Source organism: Carcharhinus amblyrhynchos, chromosome 4 (genome assembly GCF_965287045.1).
Source record: "Carcharhinus amblyrhynchos chromosome 4, sCarAmb.v2.hapA, whole genome shotgun sequence".
NCBI lineage: Eukaryota > Metazoa > Chordata > Chondrichthyes > Carcharhiniformes > Carcharhinidae > Carcharhinus > Carcharhinus amblyrhynchos.
Window position 1 is genome coordinate 96,488,841 of NC_137327.1, and position 26,402 is coordinate 96,515,242.

The 26,402-nt window shown below is 40.9% G+C and overlaps 1 protein-coding gene across 6 annotated transcripts in view; it reads left to right on the top strand.

Annotated features, from left to right (window-relative positions):
- The window catches only part of LOC145342226 (BCL-6 corepressor-like protein 1), a 248,698-nt gene that overhangs the window by 150,833 nt on the left and 71,463 nt on the right, over positions 1-26,402 (top strand). For 5 of the 6 annotated variants that reach the window (XM_080187598.1, XM_080187597.1, XM_080187601.1 and 2 more), the window contains 2 exons: positions 7,786-7,873; positions 15,405-18,053. In XM_080187598.1, coding sequence (XP_080043724.1) covers positions 7,786-7,873; positions 15,405-18,053 — 2,737 coding nt within the window. The remainder of the gene's footprint in view (positions 1-7,785; positions 7,874-15,404; positions 18,054-26,402) is intronic. The other variant, XM_080187603.1, reaches the window with a different exon arrangement.

Consider the following 26,402-nt stretch of genomic DNA (forward strand, 5'->3'; position numbering starts at 1 on the left):
AGTCCAACCGATTTATTTGATAGTAAACTCACAAGCTTTCGGGTTAGCCCCTTCGTCAGGTGAATGGAGAGTTCTGGCCTCAGACAGAGCATATAAAGCACAGACAGTTTAGAGATTACTGATTAGAATGCGAATCTTTACACCTAACCTGCTGTTCAAGTCCTGAAGTGGCTGACAATGCGTGTGGAAGGAGCACTGATCACAGGTTAAAGAGATGTGTATTGTCTCCAGACAGCACAGTGAGTGAGGTTTTGCAAACCCAGGCAAGCCACAGGGGTTACAGATAGTGCGACATGAACCCAAGATCCCTGTTGAGACCATCCTCGTGTGCGGAACTTGGCTGTCAGTCTCTGTTCAGCAACTCTGCGCTGTCGTGTGTCGTGAAGGCCGCCTTGGAGAATGCTTACCCGAAGGTCAGAGGCTGAATGCCCATGACCACTGAAGTGTTCACCAACAGGAAGGGGACAGTCTTGCCTGGTGATTGTCGAGCGATGTTCATTCATCCGTTGTCGTAGCGTCTGCATGGTCTCCCCAATGTACCATGCTTCGGGACATCCTTTCCTGCAGTGTATCAGGTAGATAATATTGGCCGAGTTGCAAGAGTATTTACCGTGTACCTGGTGGATGGTATTCTCACGTGTGATGATGGTATCCATGTCGATGATCCGGCATGTCTTGCAGAGGTTGCAGTGGCAAGGTTGTGTGGTATTGTGGTCACTGTTCTCCTGAAGGCTGGGTAGTTTGCTGCGAACAATGGTCTGTTTGAGGTTGCATGGTTGTCTGAAGGCAAGAAGTGGGGGTGTGGGGATGGCCCTGGCGAGGATGAAGACAAACATCTCGCCAGGGCAATCTCAACAGGGATCTTGGGTTCATGTCACACTATCTGTAACCCCCGTGACTTGCCTGGGTTTGCAAAACCTCACTCACTGTGCTGTCTGGAGACAATACACATCTCTTTAACCTGTGATCAGTGCTCCTTCCACACGCATTGTCAGCCACTTCAGGACTTGAACAGCAGGTTAGGTGTAAAGATTCGCATTCTAATCAGTAATCTCTAAACTGTCTGTGCTTTATATGCTCTGTCTGAGGCCAGAACTCTCCATTCACCTGACGAAGGGGCTAACCCGAAAGCTTGTGAGTTTACTATCAAATAAATCGGTTGGACTAAAACCTGGTGTTGTCAGACTGTTTACTGTGTTTACCCCAATCCAACGCTGGCATATCCACATCCTTACCAATCATTCCAGGTCAGCCTTCACTTTCAGCCTAATAGCATTCGGTACCGACCTTGCCTTCAAGTTAACTGCAGTAAGTAGTCTCACAACTGCAGGTTAAAGTCCAACAGGTATATTTGATAGCACAAGCTTTCTGAGCATTGCCATTTCATCAGTTGAGTCAATTTAACTGTGACATCTTTCATATTCCCCAGTTCATCATTACATATAACCATGTGTTTTTTTTAGAACTTTTGTAAGGCCTCAATCTCCAATAGTCATCAGGTAGACTTCAGCCCTGTCCAGCTGAATTTTCTCTAACCATATTCGACACATGAATACTGAATAATTGCCCTTTACTACATGTAGCAACAGATCTGCTGTTTGTTAAGTTATGATGTGGATGTGCCGGCATTGGACTGGGGTAAACACAGTAAAAAGTCTGACAACACCAGGTTTTAGTCCAACCGATTTATTTGATAGTAAACTTACAAGCTTTCGAGGGGACTCCCTCTTCGTCAGGTGAATGGAGAGTTCTGGCCTCGGACAGAGCATATAAAGCACAGACAGTTTAGAGATTACTGATTAGAATGCGAATCTTTACACCTAACCTGCTGTTCAAGTCCTAAAGTGGCCGACAATGTGTGTGGAAGGAGCACTGATCACAGGTATTGTCTCCAGACAGCACAGTGAGTGAGGTTTTGCAAACCCAGGCAAGTCATGGGGGTTACAGATAGTGCGACATGAACCCAAGATCCCTGTTGAGACCGTCCTCGTGTGTGGAACTTAGCTATCAGTCTCTGCTCCGCGACTCTGCGCTGTCGTGAAGGCCGCCTTGGAGAACGCTTACCCGAAGGTCAGAGGCTGAATGCCCGTGACCACTGAAGTGTTCGCCAACAGGAAGGGAACAGTCTTGCCTGGTGATTGTCGAGCGATGTTCATTCATCCGTTGTTGTAGCGTCTGCATGGTCTCCCCAATGTACCATGCTTCGGGACATCCTTTCTTGCAACGTATCAGGTAGACAGTGTTGGCCGAGTTGCAAGAGTATTTACCGTGGATGGTATTCTCACGTGTGATGATGGTATCTGTGTCGATGATCCGGCATGTCTTGCAGAGGTTGCTGTGGCAAGCCTGTGTGGTGTTGTGGTCACTGTTCTGAAAACTGGGTAGTTTGCTGCGAACAATGGTCTGTTTGAGGTTGTGTGGTTGTCTGAAGGCAAGAAGTGGGGGTGTGGGGATGGCCCTGGCGAGATGTTCGTCTTCATCAATGATATGTTGGAGTCTCCGGAGAGTTTGTTAAGTTATACAGCTTTCGATGTGGCTCGTTAGTGGAACTACCAAATGTTTGTGTCTTGAACACTTTTCTTTACACTTTCAAGAGAATATGTTTGAATTTTTCCTTGTATATAGTTTCTGGCACCTGCGAGACTGCTGACCCAGTTTTGATTTCCATCTCTATTAGCAGTCCATCCAGTGGAGTGAGCCACCAGCACCAGCGATAGCTAGCACATATAGTGATAATTCATCCTCCGACTGAGTTACTTTGTTTCTCTTGACACTTTTGCACAGCATGAACACCTTTCTTTGTTATATTTACGTGTTGTTTTGGTTTACTTTTGCTTCTTATTGTTTCTTTCTCATACCTTGCTTTTTCGTCCAGCAGGCTTGCTCTATGTGACTTTTTTTTCAACAACTTCTACATATTATGTTTGAACCAGCATTCTGCAGCTGAACGCCCTGGCTTTGTACATAGGTGGCATGCACGAGTTTCAAAATTCAGTGTTGATTTGGTGGACATTTTTTGTGTCCGAGTATTCAAATTCAGCCGTTGAGCCTCTTTTGCAGCAAACACCATCAAAATAGCAATTTCCATGGCCTTTTTCAGAGTAAGGCCACTCACTCTGTTAGCAATCATTTATATATTGCCTCACTTCAACAGACCACAGATCAGTCTGTCCTGAATTGTATCATTCAGCACTTCACCAAACCCTTGGTACTCTGCAAGCCCTTTTAATAGAATCACACATTGCACACTTGATTCCCCCTCTTGATGTCTTTAGTGGAATCTGAAGCACTCAGTAATCACCAAAGGCTTCAGCGAATACTAGGCTTGCGGAATCTCCACAATTTGTTCACAAAAATTGGCACTAAACTCCTGAGATTGAAGGGTTTTTCTTTATCATGGTCAGGAAATGGGAACCCTATTATCTTATGTTATTTTGTTTGCTTGTACAAAATAGACAAAACGGTCAGCATAAGAACCCCATCATTCCACATTTTCATCGAAGAGTGTATGGCACCCCGATTTCCTTCCTAATGAAGGTTCCCCGTATGCACACTTCGTAATGTGTTTTCAGCAGCTACCTGGCATCAACCCAAACTTTGGCCTCTTTTTTTTAAATACCCCCAGCTCTATAATTGCTCTGCAGAGGGTCATCATTCATATCCATCTCACCCATGATGTCTGGAGCACATGCTTTTCTTCTTAGTCTTTTCCAACTTTGTGTTAATTTGTTTCTCCTCCTGGGTGGCGAGCAAGCATCATTTGAAGTCCATGTTGCCAGTTTTTGTGTTGTGTATTGTGGTATTGATGCTAGGGAGCACAAAGACTTAAAAACTACTAACAAGTTGTGGCTACTACGTGTAGGCTGCTTCTTCACTCTGGCTGTTTCCCCACACTAATGACCTGTGATGTCACTTCTACCGATGACGTACATGTAGTAACACACAATGCTTCTTGCAGCTACTAAGACTCTAATATTAATACATAACACTTGAGTATTTTAGGTGCTTCTGTTTTTATTTCAGACTATTTCTTGCTTTTTCCCCAAAGTTCCACCTGCTGTTCTAGCATTTAAGTTTAGTAACTGCTAATCCTTGTTCCAGGATCTCTGCAGTGTTTGTGAACATGTGGCTTCTAATCTTCCCTATTTAGTGATTGTGGTTGAAAATAAAGGTTATTGAATTAGTTTATCTGGTAATTTGAGGTGGCATTTTGTGGGTGATTGGTAACTTCAATGAGTGAGCAACATGTTGGAACCATTCTGTGGCAGAAGTTAAACAAGTCTCGTTTTAAATTGTAGCATATATTTTCATAAATTCTAGGCCAATATATTAAAATAAAATGAAACCCTGTTAGTTACATTCTGAAAATAATTTCAGTATCTGTTTAAAGGATGTGAAACAAATAAGCAAATACTGCCTGGGGATTGGTGTTAATTTTAACGATAATGGTCTTATATGGTTAACGAACTATTCATAATCCAAATCTAATCAGTTTGTTTGGCCAGTACTGTAGGTTGTGTAAATGTGACCATAGTGGTTTAAGATTAATGGGGATGTGGTGTCTGCTTGTTAAAACCACTATTTATTGTGGTCACAATTAGAGTTGGGAGTAAACTCAATTTATAACATAAGAAATGTAGTAACATTGAATATGTAGTAGAAATAGCAACAACAAATGTTAGAAACGTTCAGTGTTTAAACATATACAGTGAGGAGATATAGTTTCAAGTATAGTTCACTGTAGTGGAAATTACAGATGAAAAACATTTTAGAAAGGAATAAAACAAATGGAAAGAAGGGAGGTGAACACATATGCACTCTGGGCTCTATATCCTGTATGTTGACTCAATTTTATTTTTTATTTCCAGAATTTTAGGCTACAGGGGCATGTATGTTTTGCCATTTTTTTCTGCTTTTATTTCTACCTGCCCTAAGTATTACCCCTACCACTCCCGAACTGCATGAACTATGCACATCTGCTCCATGCCTTGTAAATTTTTCTCAAACTTTGTACTTTCTCATGTTAATATTACTTCTGCTTTTAACCATCTACTGTTTGCCATTGAAGGATTTCATGGATCTTTCTATTCTTTCTCTTATGTAATAATCTTTCTTTGTATTTTTTCCACTTCCTTTTGATCTATTCGTTTTTTTAACATGATTTATCTGAAGTTTCTGAAAAGGGGAGTGGTTTTCCGGCCCATTTTTGCAGAAGACACGAATCCTGTTATGGCAGGAAAGTGTCACAAGAGGGCCATAACTGGAGTTGCAGCGGGGAGATCTCAGAATAAGAACTTCCCTGCACCCTGCTGGCGATGTCACCAGGTTCACACTGAACCTGAGTACTATGGATTAACATGCATTTAAATGTTCAAAAATGGATTTACAATGGGAGCACAACCAATGTAGCTCTGAGTGGTCGGGACATACAGTAAAAAGTCTGACAACACCAGGTTTGACAACACCTGGTGTTGTCAGACTTTTTACTGTGTTTACCCCAGTCCAACGCCAGCACATCCACATCATGGTCAGGACATGACATGCACCCTTTCAGGGTGGGGTCTGAGGTGGAGTGGGACCTATAAGGAGTGGTGCCTATATGGGTGGTGCTAAAGGGGTTGAAGTCGAGAGGCAATCCATAGGGGTAATGGAGGCTGGCAGCGGGGAGGGGGTCTCCAATATTAATTTGACATCAGGATGCCCTTTAAAAAGGGCAGCCCAATCTCTGTGGAACTGCCTTACCTTGTGTCTTTAGGTCCATCACAATAGTAGCGCAAAACACGCTGCCTGCTTTAAAATATCACAACATTTGGAGAGAAAGCCTGCCTGTTTCTCTGTGAAGAAACACATTGGTTTTCATTCAATATCCGACACTTTGCCATTTTTTTGGGAAAGTTCCATCCGAGCTGCCTGTGCCTGAAACATTGGGCAGAATCCTTTTCACTTTCGCTGCATAGGCGATAAATTGATGGCATGGATTACCTACTCGTTTCAATTGAATGAAAAGTGGATAGATTTTTGAATGGAAGATCTCCTCAGCTAGGTTCAGCCTAGCCACAGTTAACTCATGTGCTTTCTCTACAAAAGCTGCCTTGCTTTAAGCATTTCTAGAATTATCTGATTCTTTTCAGATTTACAGCATCTGCAGTTTTTCCTTTCTGTTTATGTTTGGAAGCTGGGAAGACTGGTTGTGATTGGAATAAAGAGTTATGGAAATGGGAGATATTCAGATTGGAGAAGATTGAAGTCATGTTTACTCGGAGTCCTAAGGTCCACTTTTACTTTTGATATCATTATACCCACTGTAACTTCCCATGGAGTTTTCTGGATTATAGAATAACTTTTGAATACTTAACCATAGTGTATGAACTGAATATAAATATGTATCTGAGACAGAAATCATGCCAAAACCAATATTACGACAAAAAAGTGCACATTTTCAGATCCATTCATTTGAAAGTAAAGGTAGTTGCACTCATGCATGCAGAGGAGTCCAAAATGAATTGAGCGTCATCAGTAGTTAAGCAATGCAGTCAATAAATATAATAAATGCATTCATACAATTCATGTACTTCAATGCATATAAATCTCATTGCATTTATAGTACACGTTTGAAGATACTTGCAGTTATTTCATGTTCTTACATTTACTCACTCACTCATGTTCTCTTTGCTCCACTTTTGATCCTGTTAAGCAGGGCCATTAGCCCAGGGTCAGGCAGACAACGCGCAGAAGCAAAGTTGGAAGCTGCCACTCAACTTCCAGGCTCAATTGCATGACATTTTGGTTTTTCCTGTGCTCTAGACAAATCACGTAATGACTGAGTTACACTTGCCTGCCTCTGCTTGTGCCACTTATGGCACAAACATCCCAGGCCGACTCAGCACTTTGGTAAATGTGGTTCCTAAGGTTAAGGAATACTATGAGCTCACCGTCCTCTCGCTGCCGTTTGGCAGATCGATCCATTGGATCCAGGATTGATGTGGCACTGTGACTAGTGAGTTTGTGAGTTGCAGTGTCTGCTGAAAAACATTCTGAACAATTGATGTTTCTGTATTTTGGAGTTGGTGAACAAAACCTCAAAATTTGCTGATGGTAGAAAGTGACAAGTTTGATGAAATAGCAAAAAGGGTTGCAAAGGCCCTAAGGAAGACATAAGCATACTTCAGATCAGAAAGATAGTTGATTTTCACACTGTTATGTGCGATGACTTGGGGAGAAAAATAAGGAATTGGAGTATGCTCTCAATGGAAAGATGCTGAAGGATGTAAATAAATAGAGAAACCCATGGGTCTAATGCATACTTTCCTTAAAATGAGATGTAGGGGAACAAAACCATAATAAAGGCCAACAGCATTTTGGGCTTATGCATAAAATTATAGAGTGGATGAGCAAATAAATATTTGTATAAAACATTGGTTAGGTGACAAATGGAGCACTGTGGTTACTGAAAGGACATTAAACAAACAGGGAGCACACAGTATAGATTTATAAGGATAATAAGAATATGAAACCATAGTTCTGGGGCAAGACTGTCATCTTATAAATATCTCCACTGAAGAAAACTGTCAAATCAAACATGGAGGCACAATAATGCTCATTTAAAAGTGAATAATATAAGTGCAGTTTGCCTGCAACATATTAGCAGTAGGAAGAATTTGAATCTTTATCTGAGACTAGTATGGAGCTACAACAAGCATCAGTAACTGTGCTTCCTGTCCTTAGACTACCCATGACAAAGAGATAGGAGATCTACTAGTAATAATTAATCATTTTCTTTAATAGGAGATCTTCACTCACAGATGCAGAATCCAGGAAAAGTGCTCCACAACCAGTAGGGACGGAAGATACTTGTATTAACAACCAAACTGAAGTAAGCAAGATTGATCAGTTCATCCAAACAGTGGAAATCTTTTATTCTGTTTGTTTGGCCTTGACTTGATTCTATATCTGAGAGGTGGGAGCATACTTTTATTACACATTGTATAACAGAATTGCCAATAGAACTGAATTTTTTTTTAAACTGGACTTGGTACCACTAGACTTTTTTGTTCTTTATCTTGATTCGCTATATACTATATTATGCCTTTTTATGTTCTAAGCTATGCCCTTGCATTACGAGTTTTTGGAAAATCTTAGTACCAGCTGTCACCTTTCAACCAGGCTTGTAATCTTTATGTTTTCTTAGACTTTCCATTTGGCTTTTCCTTCCTAGTTCTCACATTTTTCCAATTTTTCAGTGTTGCAGTCTTTAATGCTTACAGCAACAATGCGAGGTTGTTACTAAGTAGAATACTAGTCCCATCTAAATGATTGTGATTGCCAATCCACCGTTTAGCCAGCCTCCTCAGTAAGAAATTTAATTTGGGTTGAATAGTAGTTAAATGTTGAAACAGAATGGGCCTGAATCTGCTAGACTATATAGGTGAGTGACAATTAATCCTGATTAATTAAATATAGATTAGCATAGAAATTATGAGTACATTCATCTGCAGTCAGGAATTAAGCCAGCAGTGGACTCACAGAATATTATAAATTAACAGCATTGAGTTCACTGTCTATGCCAGTCTTTTGCTAGAACCCACAACTAATCGCATTGGCCTATTGTCTTCTCAAAGCTCATTATCACCTTCTGCCTCAACTATTTATTCAGTATTCTGTTAAAAGATACATTATTATTTGACTTAATTATTCCTTGTGCTAAAGCAGTCTTCTGCATAAATAAATCTATCTTAATGTCCTAAATTCTCAGGCACAATATTAAATTGATGATGCTTTGTCACTTACTGTCCAAATAGGGAAAATAATCTTTCACTGTACACTCAGTCAGTTACACATTTTATATTAAATCATTGAGTGATATCAGCAGTCCAAAGCTTTTGCACTAGTATGAGGCAACATTATGTAGAAGATTGGAAAATCATGTGCAAAGTAATACTAAGTGACTATTCTGCCTAAAGCTAACCTGTCTCTTTTGGTAGAACTGTAAACTAGTGAAGCTTGGAGAGTTGTGGGAGGAATTTGGAAAGGGTACCCCCACCCTTCCTGCCAGTACCTCGAGCAGTGTGACCTACTAGGCTTCCCCCCTCCTCCCTGTCTCAGGTCTAGCAGAAAGGTAACCCTGGAAATTTTACCAGGAGCCTGTGTGTAAACCTGTCAACAGGTATTGTAAAATTTTACCTTTTTGTTTCTCTCTTCACAGTAGAAGACATAAAATTAATGGATTAATTCCCACTATTCAGAAATAATGAGTAACCAAGTGTCTAGTAAGAATAAGAGGCTTGAAAGCAATTAGCATTAGTAGGGAAGTACTACTGGAGAAATTAATGGGACTAAAACCAACAAATCTCTTGACTATGATAGGCTACGTCATAGAGTTTTAAAAGAGGTGGCTGACAGTAATAGATGCATAAGTTTTTATCTTTCAGAATTCTCTAGAATCTAGAACAATCCTTGTGGAATGGAAAGAGAGAGAAAAGAACAGGAAACTATAAGCCAGTTTGCTTAATATCATTAGTAGGAAAAATGCTGGAATAATAACAGAGCGTTGAGAAAATCATAAAATGATTGGGCAGGGTCAACATGGATTGCTGAAAAAGTAATTGTGTTAGGCCAATCTGTTATGAGTTTTTTGTGAGCATGTAACTGGTAAGATGCATAAGAAGAAGCCAATAGATGATGGTGTATTTGGAATTTCAAAAAGCATTCAATAAGATGCTGTGAAAAGGTAATAATAAAAATTAGGGGAAATCCATCAACATGAAGAGTTAACTGACAGAAAAACATTTAAGGATAAATGGGTAATTTTCTAGTCGGGCAGTTGTTACTAGTGAGATACCAGTGGGAGTAGTAATCTCAGCTATTTACAGTCATTAATAGACGTAGATGAGGGGACTGAGAATGCTGTATTCACATTTTACTGATCACGTAGCTAGGTGAGAATGTGGAGATTTCAAGAAGGCTGCAAAAAGGATTTAGAAAGGGTTAGTGATCGTGTGGAGCTAAACAGTTGGTGCACAAGCAGTGCAAGGTTTGTTCCCCATTCCAGCTGTGGTAGAATAATCATGGATACTACTTGGAGAAGAAGAAAGTGTGATTGGGCAAGAATGTTTCAGAAAGGAAATTATGTAGGGACATGTGAAATTATGCACTTTGGCAGGAAAAATAGCAAAGCAGAATAATCCTTATTTGGTGAAAGACTGGGAATATTGAAATGCAAAAGAACCTGGGTGCCCTTTAAACTAAATACAGAAATTTAACATGAATGAATTAATGTATGGAAAGCAGTTGGGAAAATGAATGGTGTGTTAGCCTTCATTACAAAGGGATTAGAGTATCAAAGTAAAGAAGTAGCATTGCAACTGTGCAGGACATTAGTGACATCACATTTGAAGAACTGTGTACAGTTTTGGTCTGCTTACCAAAAGAAAGACGTACTTTTCTTGAAAATAATGCAATCCTGGTTTATTAGATTGATTCCATGTGAGGACAGTAGGCTAGGCCGATATTCTATGGATATGTAAATATTGGCAACTGCAATACAGTGGCTGACAGCTGTGACCTTTGGAGGCTCACTGTTTGGAAAAGCATTAGAAGGGGCAGTCAGTAGACTGAGGGGAGAAATGCCATGCCGGATTGGTGCTCTTGAGCCACACCAAGCAGTGCCTAATGCAACATTGACCCCCACGGTACAAACCATTGTCTTAGGCGATGGAAAACTTGTTAAAAGAAGTTTAGAAGAGTGAGACATTCCATTGAAACTTTTAAAATTCTTGATGGATTTGACAGAGTAGATGCTGGGAAGATGTTTCAGGAAGTGTAGGAACTTGGGGTCACAATCTCATAATAAGGGCCCAATTATTTGCAACTGAGATGAGGCAAAATTTCTTCACTCAGAGTTTTGAATCTTTGAAATTCTGTACTGGAAAGCTGCGAGTGCTCACTTGTTGAGCAAATCATGGCAAACATCAACAAATCTTTGGATCCTTAAAGCAATCAAGGGATATGGAGTTGTGTAGTCGAGCTAGAAGATCAGCCACATTCTTACGGAATGATGGTGCAGACCTGAAGGGCTGTATGGGTCTACTCTTGTTCTTACTTTTTTTTAAAGTTCTTCTGTTCTCTCCCCTCCCACTCCTCTTTCTTTATCTTCCCTTCCTCTCTTCTCTGCCTTCTTTTCCTGTCCTCCCACTTTCTCTTCACATCCATTCCCATCTTCTCTCCTTTCTTTTCCATCATGTCCACCCATTTCCATCCTGTCATCACTTCCTTCTTTCATACACTTACTATCTGCCTTCTCGTGCTTGCTGTGGTTTACTTCAGTTATCACTCTTCCATCTTACCTGCCTGAATAGTGCATTTGATTTCCTGGGGCAGAAATAGTTTTGGCTGGTAGCACTAAACAGCCAACAGCAAATTGGCAGCTCATTTACATCTCTTTTGAAAATCAGATGAAGAAGTGAGCAACGGAGCAATACCATTGATCAAGGGTTTATTGAAAAATGGTAAATTTTCACCCTTAGTCCAAAAAGGTATAAGGATAAACCACTAACTACAGATCAGTCATTTTAACCTTGGCAGTAGGAAAGCTTTCAGAAATTATAATCTCGAATAAAATTAAGTCAGTTAAACAACTGTGGATTAATGAAGGAAAACCAGCAGAGGTTTGTTGAACTAACTTGATTTTGTAATAGAGAAGGTGACTAAGGGTAATGTAGTTTATGTGGCCCACGTGGACTTCCAAAAGGTGGTTGATAAAGTGCCACACAGTATAAGGCTTGCCAGCTAATTTAACCTTCATGGAATAAAAGCTGGCTGAGTTTCAGGAAACAGAATAGCGGTGAGCAACTGTTTTTCAGACGCAGGAGAGCATACAAGGAGGTTCCCAGAGTTGATGTTAGGACCACTGCTTAGACTTGGTTGTACAGAGTATAAGTTCAGAATTTCAGCTGACACAGACTTGAAAGTATTGTGAACTGTGAGGAGGTTAGTGATGGACTTCAAGTGGACATAAACAGGCTGGCAGAACGGGTGGATACATGGCAGATGAAATTTAATGCAAAGAAGTAGGAAAAACTAAGGCAATATAAAGGGTACAATTCTAAAAATGGTGCAGGAGCAGAGAGACCCAGGGGTATGGATGGGATCTTATGGCATTTCACGCCAGCGGGATCTTCCAGTTCTCTCCAGCCACGGATTTCCCAGCAGTGGGGGGTGTGGATTCAGTGGGAAATCCCATTGACATTGGCATGCCCAGAAGATCCCATCACCGATTAAACAAGCCATGAGGGGAGGGTCAGAGAATCCCGTCTATATGTTTCCAAATCATTAAAATTGTTCCCATTGATGGGTCACCAATTTAAGGTGAATGGCAAGAGAGACATGAAGAAAAGCTTTCTTACACATTGAGTGGTTAGGATCTTGAACACACTGCCTGGGGATGTGATGGAGAAAAGATTTGCAAAGCTGTTGGGAAAGGGTTAGCTGAGTTGCCCTTATAGATACCTGATACAGGCACAACAGATTGAATGGCCTTTACTAGTGCTGCAATCAATTTACAATGATTATTTATGTTATCTCCCAGATGCCTTGTTAGGGGTGATACTGAAATGGGGGAAAATTGGTTGGAGTGAGGGCTGTAGAGACATGTACCTTAATGAACAGTAAATATGTTAAAGGCAAGGAAAGAAGAAGAAAAAGATGCTAAAATGCCACCATGGGTCAGGGTCATAGTGATTTTACATGAATGCAAGATTATTCGAAAAAAGAATCCATGAACCCAGGAAGCTAATTAGAATCCATCCGCTGACCATGTTAATGAGCTGCAATGTTTGGTGCTTTGTGTATTTCTAGTTAAAGAATCTTTGCTCCTCAACGCTATTTAGCTACTTATTTTCTAAGTAAAATATGTTCTCATTTTATTTTGCCAAAGTGTAATACCTTACGTATTTCTACGTTGAAATTAAATATTGAATCAGTTGCTCATTCTGCAAGATTGTTATATCTTATTGCAATTTGTTGAAGTACTTGGTTCCTCAGTTCCCAAATTTGCTGTTATCTGCATACTTGAGATTGTGTTTTCAATTCTGTAGTTTAAATTTTAAGGTAAATTGTGAACACCAGTGGTCTCAGCAGAGAAATACTATTTTCCACATGCTGCTGGTTTGAATAACTGCCCATGACTTCTACTCTATAGCTAGCTATCCATTTTACTGCTTGACCCCTCACCCCACATTCTCTGACCTTTATTGGTCTATTACATGTATCTTATTAAAGACATTTTGTAAATCGAGATAAATTATAGCTATTTCATTACCCTTGTCCTTCTTTTCAAAAAATTCAACGAGATTGGTCTTTCCCTTTTGAAATCCATGTTAACTATTATTATGTTTTGGTTTCTAAATGTTCTATGAAAAAGAATACACCTTTAGCCAGGTGTTAAAACTACTGATCTGACTGTTTCTAAGATAATTTACATGTTGCTCAGACAATAATCCAGCGATTATTACCACAAGGTCCTGATTTGTAATTTAGCTCCTAACACCTGATATTCCTATGGCAGGCTCGCCTTCCCTGTTCCTACCTATGTTGTTTTTTTCTGACATGGTTAGCAATAAATGGATTGTTCCTCCTTTTCAAAATTCCTTTCTAGCCATCATGTGATATCTCTTGTCCTGACAACTTTTAGGGCACACAGGCCACGTAATTCTTGTTCATGGCTACAGACAATGCTCTCTATCCTCTTGATTATAGTGACCCCTGTCACAACCATATTCTGCTTTTCCCCACCTCTGAGCCATGGTGTCTTGATCTGCGTTGTGTCTATCCCCCCTGCAGTCTTCTCCCTACAGATAATCAGGATATTGCACCTGTTCAACAGGGCCAGTGTCTGAGAGATTTCCCTCTCAACCTCCAAATCCCTGCATCTTTCTCTCTAACAGTCACACCCTTCTTCTCCTGCTTTTCTCTGGGTATGATAGTTTTCTGGATAAAAATACTCAGAAATTTCACTCCCTCACTCACGTTTCAAAAATTTCTCTAATTCTCCCTTTAGTTTAGTGACTCTGAGCTGGAGTGACAGCGAAGGCACATATGTTCTGCACTGATTGGAATCCGGATCAGTATCACTGTCTACAAACTCCCGTCCACAGGAGGTGGCCTGCCCTGCCATCTCTGGTCATTTTTAATTATTTATATGATAGCATGAATAAATTCAATTTTTTTTTTATAAATAGTTATTTATAGATTAGTTTATCTTTTTCATGTGATTTAACAAAGTGATGGACGTATTCTCCAGCAATTGATTAAACAATTGCCCTCACTTGGAGAGACAAAAACACACTGTATTAGTCACCAACCAATTACCTACCTGCTGTCCGGTACCATCATTTTTGTTATTTTCTTTTTTTTTAGCTCACTATATGCCACCACCGTTCAGGTCCACGTTCTGTCAAAGGACTGTTTCTCTTCATCTATGCTGCTGCATCAATCCACTCAGGTCTGCATTCTGAATGCATTGGCTCAAGTTCTATTTATCTGCTGCCACTGCTGTGGTCCAAATTCTGCCCACGGGCCCTCTCTTCTCCTCCTGATGCTGTTTAGGTTTGCGCACTGTCTGGGGGCCCTATCTCCTGCTCTAAACTGCTGTCATCACTCTTGCTGCCATTTGCCTCTGTGCTGTGTCTGGGGGCCATGTCTCCTGCTCTGTATACTGCTGCCGCTCAGGTCCATGCTTTTTGGGTGCCCCATCTAATGCCCCTACTTCACACTTTGCTCTATCTAGGGGTCTTGTGTTTTCTTCCTGCCACCACTGAGCCCTTGCATCTTGTCGGGGGTGCTGTTTCCTATTCATTTTAGTGCTGTGTCCATTGCACCTTCATCTGATTCAAGTTCTTATACACAAGACTCTGGAATTAATAGTCCCCACTGGCTAGTCTTCCACAGCATAAATATTCAACATTTAATATCATCCGAACTAGCAAGCATGCCACATTATTGTAAAAGTAATCATTGCTTAGACCCATAACCACTTACTACACGCAGTTAGGCATGTGATACTCTTCATAATCTGAAAACAAATTTGTTAAAACTCACTGAGAAACAGGCACTTGGGCAGTTTATTCAAGAGCTGCTGATGACTATGGACCTGTACCCCAGAATGCATCAGTGACTTCAGGAGCAAGATGAAATAAAGCTCTTTCCTTAAAAAATACTGAAGTATGAATGATTGCCAGTGATTCCCTGTAGCACAGTTCTACCTCTGACGCTTCAAGGTTATTTTTAAAATCCTTACTTTAATTCACAACTAATTTAAAACAGTTATTAGTAGTGATAAAAAGTAGTCTTAGTGTTTTATAGGAAAACTAGGCTTATTGAAATCTCTGTTGATTGCCATATCTTTTTAGGTGGCGACTGAACGAATGAGCAATGATGTCCAACAAGTCGAGGGGGATGAAAGTAACTTATTGCAGGAGGGACTACAAAATTGCAAGGATAATGAGCCTGAAAAATCTGTTCCAAAAGAAGAGGAGGTCACCTTCATGACCACTTCAGACACGCAGTTAAAGACTGACAGAGTTACCAATGTGGAAAGTAAATTGCTACATGGGGAAATGCCAGAAAATGGAGATAACAAAATGAAAAATTTGGAGTCTGTGGGCATGCATCGTAAAGCACAACAAACTCTGTCAAAAACCACTTGCACTCAGGATAACACTGGGGAACCAGCAAAGGCTGTAAAGCAAAAAGTGACTCCTGGGACTGAGGCTCAGTATCGAGGACTTCCCTGGATTGATTCACAAATAGACAGTGCCAAGTCAGGGAGCCACCACCCTTTTGATGGACTGAACTCAGTAAACCTATACAAACCTTGTTTATCATCATCACAGAATTTACACAATGTTGCTCAACCTTATTTTTCACCAGTGTTTAACCAGGGTCCACATTTGATGTACATACCACCATCAAACTTAGACTATCCTCATGTTACACCATCCCTTCCAACAACTTCAGGAGTGCAGAAAGTGCCATCATTTTTGCAAAGTAAAGTTGGTAGCACTAATTTAGCATCTGATCTACATTCATATTCTCATCCAGTGATGCTCAGCAGAACTTTGACTTCAGAATCCAAGACCAAACATACTGCTGATTACTCTCATTCCTCTTTTGCAAAAACAAAAACTCAGTCAGAATCATCTCAGAAGCAACAATTTTTATCTTCAACTCCTCATAGTTCATTACAAACTTCTCACATTTATTTTAGCTCAGGCAGTGAATTATGTTTGGGACGGAAGAGCCCAAACAGCCGGTTACCTAAAATTCCTGAGCGCAGTTCCACTCAGCAGCCTTCACTTGGGTTCTCAGAAAATTCACACCCTCCGTTCATAGTATTCAGATCTCCACCTCAACTTGAGAAGCAGATATATCCAGAGGGATCCCATGACCTGCCCCTTGATTTGTCAGCAAAATCAACCTGTCACAGTATAGGTATTAAACAGAATTCTTTCCCTGAGCTGCGGAAAACCCCACCTATGCCGGTGTTAACACCTGTTAAAGGGGATAGATCCTTCTCTCTGTTGCACTCTAAAAGTGACAGTCTCTCTCCACGAATACCTCAGGGTAACTACAGTGCCAGCAGTATTAAAGGAAATTTTGGTTTAACATCCCCTGTTGTAGTTTTTCCAGATGCTGTAAGAAATGGAACTACTCTTCAAAAGAACCCAATTGATCCTATAACTTTGCAGCCACTGAACCCAACTTGGTCCTGGGTAAAAGGTTCCAGTAACCTGGTGAACCGTAATCCACGTACTTTTGTTGGTGTGGCCAATGCTATACCTGCATCTATGTTACAGATTGGTAATGAAGATTCTAAGAGTGTAGCTAAACAAGAACCAATTTCAATTATTTATCAAGGAGATTGCCAGTTGTCACTTTCCAATGGCAACAAAAACAGGGAGCTCAAAAAAGATGGAAGTCATGGTGTAAAAAAAACCAATAATCACTCACACAGCTGTTTTGTATCCACTCCCAGTGAAGTGGCATCATTTCATTCAAATGCATATCCCCCATTAGTCATTAACCACCTTTATCTAGCGAGGGATAAAACTCCATTTCATCATTCACCATTGTTAACTAATGGCAATTGTTCGGCACCACAGCTGCCACTAGCTCAAGAAATTCCTTATGGTTTAACATCTTCCAGAGGAGAATACACTTTATTTCAAAGCCCACATCATTTGGGAGCTATGTGGACGCCACAGAACTATGGAGAAAAAACAAAGGAAGAAAAGCTACAGATAATGGGGTCACCATTGTCCAACTTGGAGTCTATTGTTCGTAACCGGGCTTTGGAACTGTTTGCAATTGAAAATAAGAAGGACAATCCTAAATTATTCACTCCAAATGCAATAAGTAAGGAAGGTATTCCTTCCAAAGATTTGAACCAGTCAGCCTCCAGTAGTGCAAATATAGTTGACTTAAGCTATTTACCTTCTGAAAGCAGAAGTGGTCAGAAAGATCGTCAAAATGTGGCTTCCACAATCAAGATAGACAAAGTAGGTAAAACCAATAAAGGAAGTGTGAGTGAAAATTCAATGGGTGATGTGGGTGAAGATGGAAAAGTTCAAAATAAGGAACAAAAAGGACAAAGAATAATTACTTCTTTGCCATTGAGCAACCAGCCCTTAATTAATCATAGCCATTGTCATAAAGATCTTGGAGAATCGCAAAACGATAGTGGTTTAGAGGTAGCGACCATACCGGAGTTAGCACGTGGAAATACAACATCCTCCAAATTATCTACAGATGCGGATCAATCAATGACTAAAGGTATATGTAATGAGAAAGAACATTGTGCTGCTGGACCAGTCAAACGTACTGTTACCAAAGAAAAGAAGGATGGTTCAGTGAAGAATCCAGTTTCTAAATGCAAAGGACCTCATTCAGTTAGGTGCAGTGCAAACCCATCTAGCTGTATTGGAGAAAAGTTCAAATGCACTAAAAAGGAAGATATCGTGAGTTCCAGCAGATTAAATCGGGAACAGCAGACCATTCAGGTACTTCATGATCTTTAACGTATTTTTCTCCTTTTTCTAGGATCAATTTTCTTTCATTCTAACGATCACAATCTTGATTAAGCAATGTTAGACATAGCTGTGTGATGTAGCTCTGCCCAATTTTATAAGATTGCAATTTGACTTCTGCATTAGCATCAAGCTTTAAAACCAGATCGGAGGAATGTTTTTGATGAGTGATTCTAGGAATGTGTTTTAAGATGAACAGCTCAGACGAATCTGTATTAATCAAAATGGAAAAAAGTGAAATAGGCTACTAATATTTATAACTGAATAAATATTGGACAGTACGGGATAGATCAGGACTTTAAGGCTTAGATTGTGCTGTTAGCAGCAAAACAATGGCACCTACCACTGATTTTAATGAATTTCTTGTGATCTCCGTGGTGTGGATTTCCCCTCTCCTGACATCAGTATGAATGTGGCACAAAGTTGGGGATCTCCAAGTGTTCAACAGTTATGCAGAGGTGAGAACTTTCTTCCGTTTGGCGGATTTCTGATGTGGCTTCTCAGAAAACCATGATTTTAAATTTATGTCCAGTCCTTTGTTGCTTGTCTAATCTCTGGGAGTTTAAAAAGATCACAGCCAGAATTCTCCAACTTCGCTGGCAGCTGGAATCCTCTGGTCCTACTGCTGTGAATGAGATTTGATTGAGCGCCAAATTCCCAATTCTCGCTGACAGCAATGGCAGAATATACGAGATTGGAAAATTCTGGCCCTCAATTCTGCTCTCAGTGAGAAGTGGAACTGACTGCAGAGCTGTGATTGGAAGAGCAGCGAAAGAGGGAGAGACAGAATCTGTGAGGAGCTGCTCCTCCAATTTCAGAATCTGCCTCTCTCGTGTTGCTGCTACAGCTCCTCCAATCACAGATCCCCTCATTTCTGTTCTTTGTGCTCCTACGAAGAGCAGAAATGATTGATTTGGAGGGGCAACAAGGGTGAAAGGGAGAGAGCCTGTCATCCGAATAGCCAGAGCGGCAGCATGAGACGAGAATTAAAACAGAAAAGAATCTCTCTCAGAATTGAAGAGCGAGAGAAAGAGATGGAAAAAATTCTCTTCAGAGCAAAACCTCAGAAGTTGGGAGTCAATGGATAACTAACACTATTTTCTTACCTTTGGGGTTATTTATTTTTTTCAAGCCTTTAAGTTCTGTGTTTTTATTGAAGAGGGGAGGAGGCTGTTTCTGGCGGAGGCTGGCAGGGAAACAGGTGAATCTTCCTTAAATTATTTATAAATAAACAATTCCCTCCCCATCGCCAGCCCTCTCACAATTACAAGAACCAAAGCTATTTCAATATAAAAGAAGAAAAGGAAAGTGGGATCCTGGCATCAGCATTGGCGAACCTGGAGGAGAGAATGAGGCCAAAATTCAGTGCAGGTAAAGCAACTTCAGTTGTGTCTATGGGAGAGAGAAGGAATGAATGAGAGCACGAAAAGAAAAGAGAGACGTATACTGAGGCAGGATTGGGGGAAGAAGGAGGCATCTCGGAGCAAAAGCAGGAGGTTGTGAACGGCAAGCAAGATTGCTCAATTTCGAACGGATTTTTTATTTATGCATATGATTTCCCAACTGCTTGAAAAAATTTTGATTTTTGTTTAAACTCCTCCTGATCTAGCTTCCAAATTTACAACCTACTGCTGGAACAACAAAAAACATTTAAAAAAAGTTGAATCCAATGGCTTTCTTCCTCTTTTTTATTTGTCCATAGGATTCTCCCTTATGCAGATCCCACATTTTCCCTCTCCTATTGACTTAACCATTCACCCGCTGACACCTCCTTTTCCACCCTCGAGTATGAACGATACTTTGGTAGGGTTCACATTCTATTTCTTGTTATTGAAGTAACTGGAACATCAGGTGGCCGAGGTAGAATTCAAAACAAGTCCAACCATTCTAAATGAATGTTTGACTCAAAGCAGTGGATGGAACTCTCTTTTGTTTTGTCTAAGTGTGGTGAAGCTCAGTTCTGCTGCGTCATTCCCACTGGCTGGAATGGTGTGAACTCACATGTTTGGATCCCAAATAACTATGCACGAGCGAGTATGTCTCTAAATCTTCTGGTGGGTCGGGAGCTGATTCGTCCATCCACTGTCAGCTGGTGGGTTTAAAAATGCCATATTTAAGTGCCAGTCCAGCCCGCCTCTCCTCAGGAGACCGTCCACAACATCTGGAAGCCAGAATCAAAAGACTTCCTCCCTTGAGAAGAAAGCAGCACCTTACACAAAGCCCTCAACATCATGATTCGTGGACTCTGGGTGCAGTGGCATGTCTTGTACCCATAGGGTGGCAAACGTCCTCTTTGGTCTGGGAAGTTGTTGCCCCAGAGGTCAGTGAGTCTGGCAACAGCACCCAAACATAAGCCATTGCAGGAAATGGATGAATGATCACATCAGCCCTGCCAAGGTAAGTCCTGTCCACTTCTCCATTATCAAACTCTCATCGTGGCATCATGTACTCAAACAGCTACTCTCTTCACAGACCTCATATACCCATTAATGGAGAACACATATCAACATTCAGTCATGGATAGTTTCAAGTCACCATTATTGCACCTATCATGTTGTTCATATTCTGTCCTCTGGTCCTTTTGTGGAGGGCTCACCACACCTGGGCATGCATTGAAAATCTGCTCCATCCCCTCTGATCATGTGCTTTCATCCAGGTCAGGCTGGCACATAGCAAGCAAGAATGAGCCCAGACTGGGAGAAGGATGGCTGAGATATTGGCATTTATTAATTTTGAGGAGGCTGCAACCAACCTTGCTGGAAAAAACAAGGATCGCTCCAGTGGGAAAGGGGAACTTGAACTCTCCCAACAATATAGTACAGATCTCAGTTCCATCACTTCATCAGATCCTGACCATCAACGTGAGTTAAATGTATTTGTGATGTAACTTAAGCTGGTCCACTAAAACTATTGTTTATTTTTTGTAGGACTAGCAGACCACAGCCATCCAGACAGCTGGGCTGCAACTCAAGCCCCTGGAGCCAGCCTGAGGATGAGGAGGCTCATGAAGAATTGTCACAGCGCTCACCCACAACCTCCATCAGCACAGAGACACAAGCCTTGATGGGATGTAGTTCTAGGTTAGACTTGGGATCACTTACTGGAAAAACCATACAGTCAGAGGAGGCAGGGACAACCCAAGTATCTGGCACTCAGAGGGCTGCTGGAGACCAGCCATTTTCTCAGTCTCTGTCAGCTGATGAGCCTCTGGAAGCAGCTCCCAGCTCAATGGTGGAGATGCAGCGAAGCTCAGAGTAACTCAGGCAGAGGTTTGAGAGTCTCACAGCAGACAAGAGCGAACGATGGAGGAGTCCATCTGCATTCTGTCTTATGTTGTAGATCTGACATGCGGGTGCTATGAGGCCAATATGGGAAGGCTGGCAACAACCATGGACACCTTGGTCCAGTAGGCTATGCCAAATTTGCATTTGGCACTCCACCCGAAGGCCACCTGGGCACCATCAGGATATAGGTGACATGGGGACAAAACACCTTGGCCTCCCTCCAGGTGCTGCAGTTCCTGCATAAGTCAGGCCAAAAGGATGAGCATCAGCCAAACACACTGAGGGTCCTCCATTCTGGACACTCAAGGGCTGTAACTACTCAGAGTCCTCTTTGCCGGTGTTTGTAACCACGCTGGCAACACAGGCTGCTGAAGGAGCTACCACCTCTGAGCAGGAGTTTCCTTTCAGACGAAGGCCTCCACCAGAAGTCATCTGCCAAGGTTTCACTGGTAGCAGGATGTAGCATTCAGCAAGCTGTCTGCCCCTCTTCTGCGGAGGTCAGAGCTACACCAAGATGTAGTGGTAAAGACAAAAGTTGATGTCAGTTCTGTTTCATGGTTGTGCTATCAGTAAATAAATTGCAGTTATTGAAACATATTGGATGGTATACTGCATTTTTTGGTTACCTAAAGGCTTGTGATTTTGCATTTTGGAATCCTCTTATCTCGAGGTTTAATTATCCTACCACCCGTGGCAATGTCTCATTATAAGATGAACATCCCTGATGTCAGTCTCTGTGCAACTGGTCTCCAGGCACTTGTGTGTTATCTGGAAGATATGTTTAAATCTTTATTAGAAGTGTATAATGGAAAGGTTTTGCACCCTTATTCCTCAAGGGACAGCAATGGTTGCAGGCAGCTTATTAACAATGATACTGTTGCGACATTTGGGTCTCCTTGTTAGTGTCCGAGCCCAAGACATACTTTAGGTTGAGAGCCCTTAGCTGATTCGCATCTCATTCTTGGCAGTGTTTGCATCATTAGATGGTGAAAAGCGTCAAGCCAAGATTGCTGTTGTTCCTCAGTGGATATTAAGTTCATAGTGGCAGGTCACTGCTGATCAAAGCTGAGATCTTGTCTTAGCAAGCTATGAGCTCAGAACATCAAGTGTGAATGCAGGGCACATTCTCTCAATGATGATTCAGCTGTATTCTGAAATGACAGAGGATTGTAGATTCCCTACAGCACAGAAAGAGACCATTTGGCCCATCGAGTCTACACCGACTCTGACAGAGCATTGTACCCAGGCCCACCCCCCGCCTTATCCCCTCGCATTTACCCTGCTAATCCCCCGACACATCTTGGTATACTAAGGGGCAATTTAGCATGGCCAATCCACCTAACCTACACATCTTTGGACTGTGGATGGGAGGAATCCAGAACAGCTAGAGGAAACCCATGCATTAAATGGGGAGAACATGCAAACTGCACATACAGTCAATAAAGGCCAGAATCAAACCCAGGTCCCTGGAGCTATCAGGCACCAATACTTACCACTGTAGCGCTCTTCAGCACGTATTAAGAAACTTGAGGTTTTTCTCTGTAAAGGAACATGTTGAGCTGTGAGCATCATTATACCTCTTGGCATGATTTTGAAGGTGACGCCAGTGTTTAAGTGGGTAATCCTTATCCTCCAGTAACTATCATTGCAGAAGTTCTGACTGCAAAATTGGAAGGTCTGATGAGATTCTGGTGAGCAGCTGTTTTGATGAGCATTCATGATGTGCAAATAAAGTTCATGCCACCAGGGCATAAGAAAACTCAGCCACCATTAACCCGCCAAAGGGAGAATTGCAACATGATTTTCCACTGATTTTAGGTTTTCATAGCTTTTGTTATACTACATTTATCTCATGATGCTTTTACAATTCCCCCATTTGTAGTGACCTAGCAAAATCTGTATTTCATCAAGGATGATGTAAAATGCAGTAATTATACAGCCCTTTACATTGTAGTGACCTTGCTTGTTTGCATTACAATATATAATGCCTGCTCCATCATTTACTATGATCATGGCTGATCCTCTATCTCAACTTCATACTTTAGCGCTCTCCCCATACCCCTTGTCTAGAAATCTAGCTATTTCCTTATTAAATTTATTCAGTGGCTTGGGCTCCACTGCCTTCTGTGGTAGGTAATGCTACTGGTTCACCATTCTCTTTGAATGAAGAATTTTTTCATTATCTCAGTCTTAAATGACCTATTGCAGATTCTGAGACTGTGACCCCTTGTTCTAAACATCTCCTAGCCAGATGAAATATCATCCCTGCATTGAGTCTGTCCAGCTCCGTAAGAATTTTATATGTTTCAATGAGATTCCTTCTCATACTTGTAAACTCTAGTGAATACAGGCCTAGTTAATCTCTCATAAGACAATCCAGGCATCCAAGGAATCAGTCTGGTGAACCATAACTGTGCTCCCTCTATGACAAATATATCCTTTCTTAGGGAAGGCAAACAAACTTGCTCATAATACTCCAGGTGTCGTCTCAGCAAATCCGTGTGCAGCTGCAGCAAGACATCCTTATTCTTATACTCAAGTCTTGAGTTCAAGATGAAGATCAACATACCATTTGCCTTCTAAACTGCTTGCTGCACTGCATGCTTGCTATCATTAATTGTTGTACAAGGGCACCCAGATCTCCTTGTATGTCAATATTTCCCAATTTTCATCATTTAAATAATATTCTGCGCCCCCCATGCAAACTGAATAACTTCACCTTTATCCACATTATACCGTATAGCTGCCATGTATTCGCCCACTCTGTCTAAATTTGCCTGCTCTTTTTAAATTGTCTTGAAGCTTTTTAACATTTTCCTCACTGTTCACCTAATCTTGCGTTGTTAACAAACTTGGAAATATTACATTTGGTTCCCTCATCCAAATTGTTGATGCAAATTGTGAATAGCTGGGGTCCACGCACTGATCCTTCCAGGACTCCACTAGTAACTGCCTGCTACTTTGAAAAAAATGCATTTATTCTTACTCTCTGTCCTTTGTCTGATAACCAATCCTCAATCCACGCCATATATTAACCCCAATCTCATGTGCTTTAATTTTGCACATTTACCTCTTATGTGGGACTTCATCAAAAGCTATCTGAAAATTCAAGTACACCACATTCACTGGTTTTCTCTAATCTATTCTGCTAGTTACATGCTCAAATAATTTGAGTATGTTTGCCAAACATGATCTCTCTTGCATAAATCCATGTTGATTTTGTCTAATCCTGATGATGTTTTCTAAGTGTCCTGTTATCACATCCTTTATATTAGACTCTAGCATTTTCACCACCACTTATATTAGGCTAACCAGTCTGTAATTCCCTTTTTCTCCTTTTTTAAATAGTGGAGTTACATTTGCCCACCAGTGCACAGGGACTGTTCCAAAATATGCAGAATTTGGGAAGTCGACAACCAACGGATCCATGATTTCCATGGCCACTTCCTTTAGTACCCTACGATATAAATTATCAGACCCTAGAGATTAGTCAACTTTCAGTCCCATTAATTTCTTCAGTTTTTTTTTGTGAGCTACTAACTTATATGATACTCCTCAATTCCTCCTTCTCCCAAGCATTTCTGAGAAGTTATTTGTGTTTTCCTCTTTGAAGATAGAATCAAAATATTTGTTTAATTGCTCTGTCATTTGCTTGTTCCCCGTTGTAAATTTTCCTTTTTCAGACTGTGATGGACCTACATTTGTCATCACTAATCCTTCTACATACTTTTACAGTCCACTTTTATGTTCCTTACAAGTTTACTCTCATACCCTTATTTTTCCCCTCTTTCCTCGGATGGTGATGGCTAACACGAGGGGACATAGCTTTAAATTGAGGAGTGATAATTATAGGACAGATGTCAGAAGTAGATTCTTTACTCAGAGGGTAGTAAAGGCATGGAATGCCCTGCCTGCAGCAGCTGTGGACTCGCCAACTTTAAGGGCGTTCAAATGGTCAATGGATAGGCATATGGATAACATTGGAATAGTTTCGGTTAGAGGGTCATTAGTTTCGTTCCACTGGTCAGCGCAACATCGAGGGCCGAAGGGCCTGTACTGTGCTGTAATGTTCTATGTTCTATCTCTTGGTCCTCTGCTGAATTCTAAATTTCTCCCAGTTGTCAAGCTTGCTATTTTTTCTAGCAACTTTGTGACTCTTCCTTGGATCTAATACTATCCTTAATTTCTTTTGTTAATCATGGTTAAGCCATTTTCCTGTTGTGCTTTTGCACCAGAAAGGAATGTATAACTGTTGTAATGGATACATTTGTTCCCTAAATCTTGGCCATTTCCCCAGACTATTTCAGGCAACTCATGTTTCAGACCTTTGTATTTTCTTTTGTTTAGATTTAGGATCAGACTACTTCATTTTCCATCCTAATGATGAATTCTATCATGTTATGGTCACTTTCCTAAAGGATCCCGCACAACAAGATTATTAACCTCTTTTTGCACAATACCAAATCTAGGCTAACACATTCCCTATTTGGTTCCTCAATGTACCAGTCTAAAAGAAACATCTCATACACACTCCAGGGATTCATCTGCAACAGTGTTGTTGCTAATTTGGTTTCCCCAATTTATATCTATATGTAGATTCAAATCACTCCTGATTACTATAGCACCATTGTTACACATTTCACAAATATCCAGTTTAACACTATCCCCTACCTTACCACTACTGTTTGGAGGCCTATGGACAATTCCTACTAACATTTTCCACCCTTTGTTACTTCTTAGCTCCACCCATATTGATACTGCCCTAGATTTTCTGAGCCAACAGCCTCTCATTATTGCACCACTGGCATCTTTAACTAAAAATGCTACCCATCTCCTTTTTCTTTTTTGCCTGTTCTTCCTAAATATCAAATACCCTTGGATATTCAGTTGTCAGCCTTGATCACCCTGCAGCCTTGTCTCTGTAGTTGCAATCATATCATATCATTTATGTCTATTTGCACTGTCAATTCACTGCTCTATTGAAATGCTCCATGCATTCAAATACAGTGCTTTTAGACTTTCTCTTTAACATTTTCCA